We start from the raw sequence: 12,974 nt of genomic DNA on the forward strand, positions 1-12,974 counted from the left end.
CCCTCAGCCCTTTGAAAAAGTTATTTTTCCTGCCGATTTTTTAAAAACTTCTAGCGCGCGACCCGCACGATGCAGAAAGTTGAGAGTAGTCTCAAAATGACCCCCATCCACGACTCTCTGTGCACAAGAATTTTCGGAACGATAGCTTAAAAACCAACCCAGTTATGCCCGAGTCTTTCCCTCAATGCAATCCTATGGGCGAAAAGCCGAAAACGCCGTTTGAGCTGCGCGGTTGACCCGATTTTCAAACAAATATAGCACGCGACCCGCACGACGCAGAGAGGTGAGAGTGGTCTCAGAATGACCCCCATCCACGACTCTCTGAGCACAAGAATTTCCAGAACGATAGCTTCAAAAAGAACGTAGTTATCCGCGATTATTTGCCGCAATGCAATCCTATGGCGAAATGTTTTCAAGATGGCGACCGGAGCGCTCCGCCTGAACAGGAGCTCCGAAAAATGGTCGCTTCTCTTCGCCTTGCTTCTAGGGGTCCGCGGTCCGCTCCTACTCCGCCTCTGGGTAAGGCGGAGCAGGCCAATCCGCTACTGCTTCTACACTCCTAATCGGAGCGGATCACACCCCTACTAATTATAAGACAAATAACATTAGGATTGTGTACTCCTTAGGTGCTTGGTGGTGGTGAGAATAAGGTTAGAAAAGTCCCAAGCTGTGGCTGCATGTAGAGCTGGTGGGGCAAAGGCCAAAATATTAGAGGCAGGGAATCACAACCAAGGTCAAAGAGGTTGTTGGAGTCAGGGGCCCTTTCTACACCTAAGGATTATCCCAGGAAAATGGAGGAATCATCCCTGTCTGCTCCCAGGATTCCCTGGGTGTCATTTGGATGCACAGGGATGATCCCGGGACGATCCTGGGGGAAATTGCAGGAGTAGAAATGGCCAGGGCCTCAACATCACCATCATATTTTATTTTTTTTAATTAGAAAAGGGGAGCTAAAAATCCCTGCCTGCAGGCTTATGATGTAAAACTATCTGACATGATACCAAGGGATGGGAAAGGTAAAGTATTATATGTGCTTTGTTTGGGCTTCCTGTAATAGAAGGGTAAAGGGCCAGCTCAGTGAAAATGTCGACCCAGTGTGTGGCTGCTGTGAAAAATGGAAATTCCATATTAGGTAGGGATGTGCTCCGCTCCGATTAGAAGCGGAGAATCAGAAGCGAATTGGCCTGCTCCGCCTTGCCCAGAGGCGGAGTAGAAGCGGACCGGGGACCCGTAGAAGCACGGCGAAGAGAAGCGCCCATACGCGGAGCGCTTCTCTTTTCGCGAACCGATCCGATCGCCATTTTTAAACATTTCGCCCATAGGATTGCATTGCGGAAAAGAAAAGGGGATAACTGTGTTGTTTTTGAAGCTATCTTTCTGAAACTTCTTGTGCTTAGAGAGTCATGGCTGGGGGTCATTTTGAGCCTACTCTCAGCTCTCTGCGTGCTGTGGTTCGCTTGCTAGAATTTTTTTGAAAAATTGGGTAAAACAGCGGGAAAATACCTTTTTCGAAGGGCTGAGGGGCAGAGTCAACTCCCGGTCATGATCACATGATCCCAAAGTTGGAGGAGGGGATAGGCAAAACGGGTAACTTGGGATTCTGGGAACTTCTCTTTCTTAGTCTGAACGGACTTTTCCCAGTGTTTTTTAAAACAGTAACCCCACCAAATGCACAAACACAACCTGAAATCATATACTAAGCCAATAATAAGAGATAGAAAAAGCACAGCACTGCTACCCACCCTAACTTTGGGGAACAACTGAATAGATGTGGTGCAAGGGGATGAGCTCCCCTAGGGCACGGATATGCCCTGTGCACTCTCCTGTCGTTGGAGGGCCATCAGAGCCCTCCAAAAGTAAATCAGAGAATGCCTATCATGAGTTGAAGTGATTGTTTGCTTCTTAAAGACTTGTACCTAGACAGGACCAGTCAAATTGGCAGATGATTCCCCCTCCTCTTGGGCACGTCCACTCCCCTCTTACTGGTAAAAGATAGATATAGCCTTTTTTTAAAAAAATTCTTCTTGTTGTTTATTCAGCAACACTGCTGCTTTTAATTCCACCCCTCCTTTGTTTGTTTATTTATTTATTTATTTATTTATTCCATTTTATATGCATTACTGGCTTTGAAACTATCCTTGGCTCACTTCCTTGTGCCCCCAGAAATGTCTGCTGCCTGCCTGCCTTCCCTCCCTCCTCCCCTGCCCACCTCGCAGGGATGGTTTTTGTGTGTCTTGCTTTGACTCAGGGGAGAAGTCCTTCCTGTACTCAAGTTCCAAATCAATTTTTCAAGTGTGGAAGAAGATTCATATTTAGGTTTATCTCTACTCCCCAATTCATGGCATGTTGGGATTTCCTTTGAAATGGGCCCATTGAGCTGTCTGCAGATACTGGGGTGTCCGACTTCCATAAATTCCCCACAAATCCGGGGATGATGGGATTGGCTTGAAACTTGGTCTCCATGTGGACACATGGGTAAGCTGTCATGAGACCGAAGGTGAGGTTTCTGACATGCAAATTGACGTAGTTGTAAAATGGGACTTGATTTGGGGTGAGTTAAAAGGTTAGAGCCCCGCCAAAAATCAGGGGATGATGGGATTGCCTTGAGTCTTGGCGTGGATGTGTGAAATCAGGGGATGATGGGATTGGCTTGAAACTTGGCGTCCATGTGGACACATAGATAAGCTGTCATGGGACCGAAGGTGAGGTTTCTGACATGCAAATTGACAGAGCTATCGAAAGGGGTGTGAATTGGGGTTATGTGTTGTGCGTAAGAAGTTAGAGCCCCGCCAAAAATCAGGGGATGATGGGATTGCCTTCAGTCTTGGCGTGCATGTGTATCCCTGGATAAGCTATCATGGTGCCAAGTTTGAGGTTTCTAACGTGCAAATTGACGAAGCTATCGAAAGGGGTGTGAATGGGGTGCCCGATTTTCAAAAATTCCCCAAAAATCAGGGGATGATGGGATTGGCTTGAAACTTGGCGTGCGTGTGTATATCCCCATGAGGTGTCATGGTGCCAAACTTGAGGTTTCTAACTTTAACAGAAAAAAGTTGTATACTTTTTTAGCTTTCAATGCAAGCCTATGGGGGGGGGGAAACGGAGCTCCGATCCGGATCCGGAGCTCCGCAGCGAAGCAGAGCGGACATAGGCGGAGCGGGGGCGGAGTGGAGCGGCCCGATCCGCAAATCGCGGATCTGGAAGAGAAGCAGAGCGGGGGGTCCGTGCACACCCCTAATATTAGGCATAATTAAGAAAGTAATCAAAAATAAAATTGCTAATATCATACTCCCCTTACACAAATCTATGATGTGACCGCATTTAGAATGTGTACAGTTCTGGCCACCGCACCTAAAAAAGGATATTGTAAAAGTTGGAAAAAGGGCAGAAAAGGGCAATTAAAATGATCAAGGGGCTAGAACAACTCCCCTATGAAGAAAGGTTATGAAATCTCAGACTGTGTAGTTTAGAAAGGGGAAAGGGTGATTAAGGGGTCACGTGATACAAATGTGCCACATTATGCATGGTGTGGAAAAAGTGGATATGGAGACATTTTTCTCCCTCTCTCATAATACTAGAACCTGGGGTAGTCAGCCCATGAAGCTGATTGGTGGGAGATTCAAGACAGATAAAAGGAAGTCCTTCACACAGCCCATAGTTAAACTGCAGAATTTTCTACCGCACGCTGTAGTAATGACTAAGAATTCAGATGGCTTTAAAAGAGGATTAGACAAATTCATGGAGAATAAAGCTATCAGTGGCTACTGGTCATGATGGCTATGTATTATTACCTCCAGTATCAGAGGCAGTATGCCTCTGTATACCAGTTGCTGGGGACCATGGATGGGAGGGTGCTATTGAACTCAAGTCCTACTTGTGGGTTCCCCCACAGGCAGGTGGTAAGCCATTGTGTGGCCAGAATCTGATCCAGCACGGCTCTTCTTACGTTCTTATCCCTTTCCTTCAATCACCCGGGTAATTTTACTTGTGAACTGGGTAGTCCATATGGATGATGATTTGCATGATTCTTTCCCCTCAAAAAGGGAAGCAAATCATGCTGGTAGAGACTTTGCATGATTAGGTGTTCAGCCTTGGCGCCAACAAACATGAAAGCTCAGGAATTCAGGTACAAAAAATTACTGATCCTCGCCAAGTCACCAAGCAATAGATAATGATGATGTAAACAGACACAATACACTCTGTGTGTGCAATCAGCAAACTTGAACAGACACACCTAAAATATTCATAACAACTGTAAATGTAAGAGCTTATCTGACAAAGGTTCTAATTTAAAATGCCTTTGAATTTGCAGACAGCCTACTTTTCCATGTGCCCTAGTTTGTTTACTTTTTAGTGCGGGACGTAATTGTCATCAGTAGGATTTTCCTGAACTTAGACTCTGGAATACGTATGTAGTTGTTGAACTCTGGCAAGCTTTGCTTGCTATCAGAAAGCAGCAATGAAAGCTACTTTATTGCTAATTAATTTCAGGAATGCCCCTGGATGATTAGGTGGCCTAGCAGATGTCATGCTCACTGGAAGATATAATGGACAGAGAAGCCCATACTTAGGTCTGCCCCGTATAGTGCAGTGAATAGATGTTGAACTTGGACTTTGAAGATGGAGTTCAAATACCTTCAAACTGACTGGGTGGCCTCCTCTCAGCTGCATCCAGAGTCCTGCTGCTGCTCAGCGGCCTAGCCCGGACAGGGGAAATTGCTCCCTTTCCCATTTTTTCCAATGGGAGTGGAGTTACTATACCAACTCTCAGGCTGGTGCAGTTCCAACTCTAGGCCCTCTTTTGGCCAAGCCAATCTGGCTAGCACTCTGCATTGCACGTGTCTGAGCCTTCTGGAAAGCGCATAATTCCCTCGGCATGCCATTAGCCTCCTGGGGGAATTCTGCAATTCAGAGGCCTCGGACATGCACTCCCCCCCTCCCCACCACCTGCCAGTGAGGTATGCTACCTAGTGAGAGAAAATCAATGAGCCCAAGCTGGTGGAACAAACTTCATGGAAAACGTAGGGGGACTATCACAATGATTAAAGGGTAATACCTATCATGAAAGGAAGTCAGTCATGGGGTATTCTCAGTTTGTTGCTCAGAAAAGTACTCCATAGGAAATCCAAAAAAAGTACAGCAGGTAGAAAAAGAAATTTCTAATACAGAAAACCATGGCATTCCAGCATCAGTTACTCTCCCCAGTGTATGGTTTTCGGAGAAACAAAAGACACTTTCTATTTCTTTTGAACGGAGGTAATCTGTTCAGGCAACAAGAAAAGGACAGGCCCTGTGAGAAGTTCTTTAGCATTAAGAAGAGACTGAAGATTCAATTAATGTTTCCAGGGACATCAAACAAAAACAAGATATATATATATATATATATATATATATATATATATATATGTCTGTGTGTGTGTGTGTGTGTGTGTGTGTGTGTGTGTGTGTGTGTGTTCTTTTTAGCTCTTCAAGCAGGTGTCTTCAAGTGAAATTGTCTTGCTATTGCCTTTGTACATTATCACTGACTGTAACGAATCAGCTGGAAGCTGGCTCTTGCCAATTCTGTTGACAGCTGGACGTAATCACACCTCAAGATGAATGGCTGGCAGTCTTTAATCATGGACACAGAGCAAGGTAAAAGGCCAAAAGTGTACAACTAAGGGTAAAACTACGGCGTTTATTAGAAAGTTGTATGATTTAATCACTTTCACTAATGAATATGTACTACCTTCTAACCAAGCAACGCTGACACAGTTGTCACTTCCAAAACATGGAGACGCCACACACACACGAAAAAGCAAGTTCCTTGTGCCCGAACACCTTTGCGTTAGTAATTATATGAAATTACAAGCAGAACTGAGGTTATGCAAAAACATTCCATCCACATTACGGCCAGATGTTATATAATATATATTTGTTTTTATAATGAGTCTGTACAGCTGCAGCCATATGGTGGATTACAGAAGATGGCCTCTCAAGCAGAATAACGAACCATTTTCAATTAATGGTAGCATGGCAGTTTCCTAGCATTCACAGTTTCAAAGCAGAATTGGAATTAATTTCTGTTTCAGGATAATAGAACAGCCATGCGTGGTTCGGCTTCTTCATTTCAGTGGAATGTGCTTTTGTAGTCCCTTCCCCCACATGCTGGTCCAAAACCCCCTTCAAATGTACTGCCTTCTACCCAATATCCCTGTCTTCATGTTCCTTTGAAGTTAAGGTTTCTTGCTACGTAGTAGGGAAATGCTCCTACCTTATAGGATTGTCCATCCTATTTACGGTGAGAAACGCTGCTAGGTTAGCTGTATACGATGAACATACAATAAGAGTGAACAGCCACCAACTTCCCATCACAATCCGCATTGCCATGGAATTGACTGTAGATTCGCCACCTGGAATGCAAGCAAACAAAGTGAATTCTTGGAAACTCATACCTATTATTATTATTATTATTAATAATAATAATAATAATAATAATAATAATAATTTATTTATATAGCACCAACAATGTACTTGGTGCTGTACAAAATGTACAAATAAAACAGTGATACCCTGCCTAGAGGCGTACAATCTAAAATCACATTAAAACATATGAAGGGGGGAAGGGGTTCACAAAACAGAAATAAGAGAATAATCATAGTAATAAGTACAGTAAATCAAGCTAAAAGACCTAAGAGACTCAATGGGGTCTCCACAACATGCTAGCCCATACTCAGTGGATGAGTGTGGTTTGTTGTTCAACTGTGAGTTGTTTGCTGAACCATGGGTTAGTGTGATGTCTAAACTCAGGACATTTTCCACAGGTTGGCTTGTTAACCATGCAGTGTGACTTGTTAACCATCCTGAGCAACCCAACGACAAAACATGGGCTCTCAAGGTGGCTTGTTTGGGGGGGAAATAAGCCATACTGCATGGTGAAAAAGCCACCTGTGGAAAATGTCCTGGGATCAGACAACATGCAGACCCATAATTGAACAAAAAAAACCACAGTTCAACAACAACCCACACTCAATCATGGATTAGCATGTCGTATGAACTCACTCAATGCCTGTCTATAGTGGCTCTTTGACCTTTACCACCATCAATTTGCATTCTAAGCATACTCCCCATCTACACACACACACACACAATGTGTAAATGGACTCACACAAAAAATCACAAAGTTTAAATGGCCCATACCAAAATATAATCCAAGATATCAAGTCATTAATGGCAAGTATTTGTCTAGCTTCTTCTCAATTTATACTACCACTTATAACAACATGTGGCCAGAGGTCTTTTTTATTTTTATTTCCTATCAAAATGTTAGCACAGAGTCTACTAAGAAAAATGCATATTTGACATAGGAATTTCCAGAATCTTTCTGAGAAGCTTCACTAGTACAGTTGAGTGTTTGTTCTTATCTTCTCAAAATTTCTCAGATGTTTCATCTCAAATGCTTGGAAGGAATCTCCCCAATTTGCTTTTAGACTTTCATTTTAGAAATGATCTCCTGAGAAGCTAAGGATGGGAGGAACATGTTGGGAAATGGCACTAGTTTTATTGAAATCTTTTTGGCTTCCCATGGAATTCTGAAATATTTTGCCTGATGAGAAGTTCCACAAAATTAATTTCAAATTTTGGGGACAACTATTCGAGTGGACCCCCCCCCCAAAAAAAAAGTTTCCCCATAGATGCTTCCTTGGTGTGGCATCAAAATTACCATCTAGTGGAACAAATTGATCATGTGAAAACACCCTTAGGGAAAAACAGCAAGTGAGGGAGAAAAGTGTGATGAGGTAAAGAACAAATAATGTGAATTTCCATACTATAGGGAGGGAAAGCAAACCGTGTCAAAATAGATCACAAAAAAGCAAAGATAGCTGCATTATTTCCTATTAAAATGAAATAAAACAAATGATGAACAAGAAAGATGGTGGCATTAGCTACACTATTTGTTACTCTCTTTTTAAATCCTTTATTCCAGAATCTTTAGGAATAGTTTTTTGCTTACACAATTGTGATCGTCTTTCAGTTTAAAGCCGTGATCTTTGATTATACCACTGACAGTTGCTTAATATAAATTGCTTAGGGTTTTATATTTCTGAAACCCACCAGACAACCATATCAGTGACATAGTGGGTGAGGTTTGCTATTAAAGATTTTACATCTTGCTGTTTCCTCAGGAAACTTAACCACCTTGCAAGTTTCATCCTACAGAGTGTGATTAAGGGGGGAAAAGTGGAAGAAAACACCTTAACTTAGTCATCAACAAAATCCACCTTCAAAGAACGGCACTAGTGTGAGAGTCTGTTTCAAAATAAAACAAATTAAAAAGGAATCCATTTATATTTCCTGCTAAAAAAGGGTTAGAATACAGTGGACGTGCTCCTCCACTGGCAGTGTGTGTGTGGGGGGGGGCTCCACTACCATAGAGGTGGTGGCCAACAGCTTGGTGGGCAGAAACGCTATTGCCAGCTGTGCTTCCATGGAGGTAGTTGGTGTATTTAGGGATGTCGGACAAATCTGGATGGCAGGGTGTTGCTTGATGAGTTTTCGGCAGGTCAGTCCCCCAGCTTCCGCCAGCCTGCCCAACTTGTTAAAAACCGAATCAGGCCAGCTGGGAGAATTTCCATAAATTATTATCTTTGGGGTTTTTTTTTAAAAAAAATAATTGTGCAGAGTATGGCTACAAATGGTGCAAATTTGCATAATTTGTGTGAATTACGGTGATAATTTGCACAAATCGTGAGATTTTGCGCAATGCAGAGCTGAAATTTGTGCAATAAGCCTGGCAAAACCACACACATCTTTTGCCTGGCCAATGCAGGCTGGCAGGGCTGGGGATGGAGTGGCAGGTCTGCCGCTTTGCTTATTCCCAGCCACGTTGCAATTTGTGCGAATTGTGCCTGCGGGGGGGGGGCATGTTGGGGATCCAGTGGAAGTGGCGATTTTAAGGGGGGGGGGACGATTAAGTTCCTGGTATTTGGGTAAACAACCAAGGTTCAGCTCTTGAATGCAAGCCGATCTGCAGGATCCGGGGAATTCCATGAGCCCCAAAAGGACTGGGTTTCCCCACAATGGCCATTCTTAGATGTAATGCTCTGAAACAAGGTATTAGAGGGGCAGGGAGGAGCCAGCATTGGATCTGCTGGATCCCAAGATGCTCCATTCCCTCAAGAGTGCCCCCAATTCTGACACGTCAGCTATGCAAATCTGGAGTTGGGGTAACAAATGCTTCCTTCCTGTTGCTTTCAGGGATTGGGTGGGATGTAAAGTGAAAAGATCTGATAAGCTTGGCAAAGCCACTCACATCTTTTGTCCTGGCCAATGGCAAGCTGGCAGGGCTTGAGGCGGAGTGGCAGTTCCCCTGCTTTGCTTCATCCCAGCAACGTTTGCTCTGCCTTTCCACAAAGAATGATCCAGCCACAGTTGAAAAGTTTCCAGTTTCATTTGTTACAGTGAGAGTTACACAGCTGCTTATCTCCACCTTTGGAATGGATAGTACCAAAGCATGCTGTCATATTCTCTGGCCTTGATCTCCCCACTCTGACTCAGAGGAGGACTCTGAGGTAGAGGAGGCATCATCCAGTGAACCTTGTCTGTTGCCCTGGGACCTTCCAGGCCAGAGGACGTGGTTTTACCTGACTCTTTGGATTCAGAGGGCACCTCTACCTCCACCCCATCCTAATGCAGTCTTCACCACCCCCATGCTGGAGAAACCAGTGGCTTAAGAATCAAGCAATCTCCCTTTAAGAGACAGACAGCTCATCAAAGGGGATGGGGCTAAAAACAGGCCCATGTCAGCCAGCCTTCATAAAGCCTCAGAAGACCTCTGCATGTTGCTGAGACAACAGCTGTTCCTAAGTGAGCTCCAGCCAGCATAGATTTGTCCAGGGTTCTGGCTGATCCTTCCTGGTGGGACCTTACTATCCTGCATACCCAGACTTGACTCTGCCTCTGCCTTATTGGACATGACTCTGTCCCACCCTTCTAGAAAGTGCAGCTGCTTCAGATTGGTTCTCCTAGAAACCAGAAGCTGAGCTAGATGAGCTACATGCTTAGCAGTAGTTGGATCATTCCTGTTATCTTGAGGAAGGCTAAGGAATACCAGAACAAGTTCTAATATACCCCGCAAAACATTACTTATAGAACAACAGGGAGAAATGAGAGGGGATGGCCATCATCATCTTTATTCCCTGCTTATGAGTTTCCAGTGGCATCAATCTGGCTGCTGTAAGAAAACAGGAGTGTGTTCAGAGGAGGGCAACCAGGATGATCAGGGGTCTGGAAACAAAGCCCTATGAAGAAAGACTGAAAGAACTGGGCATGTTTAGCCTGGAGAAGAGAAGATTGAGGGGAGACATGATAGCACTCTTCAAATACTTAAAAGGTTGTCACAGAGGTGGGCCAGGATCTCTTCTCGATCCTCCCAGAGTGCAGGACACGGAACAATGGGCTCAAGTTACAGGAAGCCAGATTCCGGCTTGACAGCAGGAAAAACTTCTTGACTGTTAGAGCAGTATGGCAATGGAACCAGTAATTTAGGGAGGTTGTGGGCTCTCCCACACTAGAGGCATTCAAGAGGCAGCAGGGATGCTTTATGGTGGATTCCTGCATTGAGCAGGGGATTGGACTCGATGGCCTTAAAAGCGCCTTCCAACTCTACTATTCTATGATTCTATGAAATGCAGGACTAGATGGAATTGGTTTGATCTAGAAAGGTATTTTTATGCTCTTATGAGCCTCCTTTATTGCATAAGGAAAATGCTGCCAATTACAGCATGCTTTGAACATAGCCCTCTCCCCAGTCAGGAAGAGCTGAGACTGAAAACAGGCATAGAATTTGGACTGCAAAAGGAATGCAGCAGTTAGGGAGATAGTATGTAAAGGAGCAACATCCTTCTACTGCTGAATGTTACAGCATACCCTAAACCTTTGCCCTTATATTTTGGCCACCTGTCAAATTCACAGAAAGGACTGAGCTACATAGACAGCAATTACCATGTGGTGCAGGATTTTCCGTATATCAAGATTTTTTTCCCTCTGAACCTCGTCCTGAAATGTCAAGTTTTTTGTGCCCTATAAAGCATAAATACTACCCCACCCAATGTCCTGTAAAATAAACTTAAATCATGTTCATTTGGGAAAATGTTTGCAAGAGCGAAAATTTTACAGGCCTTTTGTGGGGAGGGGGAGGGTAAGCCAGAACAATCATTATTCTACATTGCATATTACCCTATAGGACTTCTTTTAAAATGGAAGGCAGAAACCAAAAAATAACTCCGAAGGAGATGGTTTGACAGTGTTCCGTTTTTATGTGTTTTAAAATCATGCTACTGTCGATTCAAATGTATTTTCTCTAGAGGAACAAGATCTGAAATGTACCCTTCCAGCAGTTATTTGCTAGAAGTTAGTCCATGGCCTAGTCTTTTGTTCCAAGATTGAAAAGTAGTGAATAGGCATCAGAAAGCTTTTTTGTCAGATGGAAAATAAGCGACCAAATACCTTGCTGAACAAAGGCCCCATAGACAATCCAAATGGCACTGTGAAGCGTGGAGGAAGTGGAGGCACCAGACTGGGAGGAATTCTGGGCTCTTACTGCTTGGATTCGATTGAGCACAAAGATCAGGACGCCAACAACAGGAATGGCCGCAGCAATGCAAGCCCACACGGCAAAATCAAAGGGGGCAAAGAGAGAAAAGATGTTGATCTTCTCTTCTGGCTTCTTGATTAGGATTCCTACAGAATAATCCATATAGCGTTTGCTGAAGTCTACAACGCTCTCCCGTTCTGGCGTTATAGTGATGGCGGAGATGGCCAAGTCAGCTCTCTGAAAAGTGAACACAAACAGATGGTAAGATTCCTCCTTTCTGGTCCAGCGGAAGTCTTTGCCATTCATGGGGCAAATTTTCACCGGTAAAGGGGTGAATGAGGGATAAGAACTAAAAAAAAAAGTTATGATGGAGAGTGGAATGAATAAAGCTCCACCAAAGTTCAGGACCAGATGCAGCAATCCACTCTGGCTAGGCCTCTGTCAGAGTCAACCTAATATATAGCGGGGTGAAGGGAGTTACTTCAGGGCTGTACCATGAAGGGGACATAGCTAAAGAAATCGGTGTCTAAATGGTGCAGCAAGGCTGTCTAAAGCAGAGGTCATGCAATTTGCACTCCGCTTCAGGCAGCAAAAAGTCTTACATTGCCCTGGCCTCTGGGAATGCTTCAAGTCCTCCACCTGGCTTTTGTGTGCACTGAAGACCTTGTAGCACACGCGACAAGGTATCGTGCAGCACAAGAGTCATCTATTTTATTTATTTATTTATTTCATTTTTATACCACCCAATAGCCAAAGCTCTCTGGGCTGTTCTAGAGATCATATTCTATGCTTCAAAGCCTCTGGCAGGCTGAGGGGCACCTTTATCAATATAAAATGGAGGCTTCTGAGTATGAAAGGTGTGTGTGCCTGGGCTTCACGGTTCAGGAGCAGATTCTAGTTGGGGTAAAAATGCTGTGTCATACCTAGCTTGGAGGCGGTGAGGAAATTGATTTGTTTTCTTCTTTTCTCTTCTTTCCTCTTATCTCAAAAGAATTAACCACTAAGAGCTAATCTACCTCTGCGGCAGAATCATTCCCACTTTTCCTGAACTGTAACTTTTAAGGCTGCAGGTGAGGGCACGGAGGATTGAATGCTCTCTCAATAAAAACACCTTCCTTACCCAGGGGAAACTAGCACATTAAGGAGAAGACTAATTTAGAACCATTCTCTCCGCCATATTACTTTTCTGTGTAAATGGACGAGAGGAGGTTGTATGGGGAAATTCAAACATGTAACACTCCACCAGCAATCTGAACCATAAAGTCCAGAGGGAAAATGAACCACATGACTTTATAAATATTTCAATGGAAACTTATAAATGAGGAAGTGCTGGCTTTTTTGTTTGTTTTTTACTTCATACAAATCGTGCATTATATGAATTGTTAGGTTTGTGTGCTAC

At 43.8% G+C, this 12,974-nt stretch overlaps 1 protein-coding gene across 3 annotated transcripts in view; it reads right to left on the minus strand.

Moving 5' to 3' along the window:
• GRID1 (glutamate ionotropic receptor delta type subunit 1) overlaps positions 1-12,974 on the minus strand; it is a 906,582-nt gene that overhangs the window by 76,956 nt on the left and 816,652 nt on the right. For all 3 annotated transcript variants that reach the window (XM_063133111.1, XM_063133110.1, XM_063133112.1), the window contains exons 11-12: positions 11,488-11,812; positions 6,254-6,392 (exon numbers count right to left, since the gene is read on the minus strand). In XM_063133111.1, coding sequence (XP_062989181.1) covers positions 6,254-6,392; positions 11,488-11,812 — 464 coding nt within the window. The remainder of the gene's footprint in view (positions 1-6,253; positions 6,393-11,487; positions 11,813-12,974) is intronic.

Source organism: Elgaria multicarinata, chromosome 8, assembly GCF_023053635.1.
Source record: "Elgaria multicarinata webbii isolate HBS135686 ecotype San Diego chromosome 8, rElgMul1.1.pri, whole genome shotgun sequence".
Classification (NCBI taxonomy): Eukaryota; Metazoa; Chordata; class Lepidosauria; order Squamata; family Anguidae; genus Elgaria; species Elgaria multicarinata.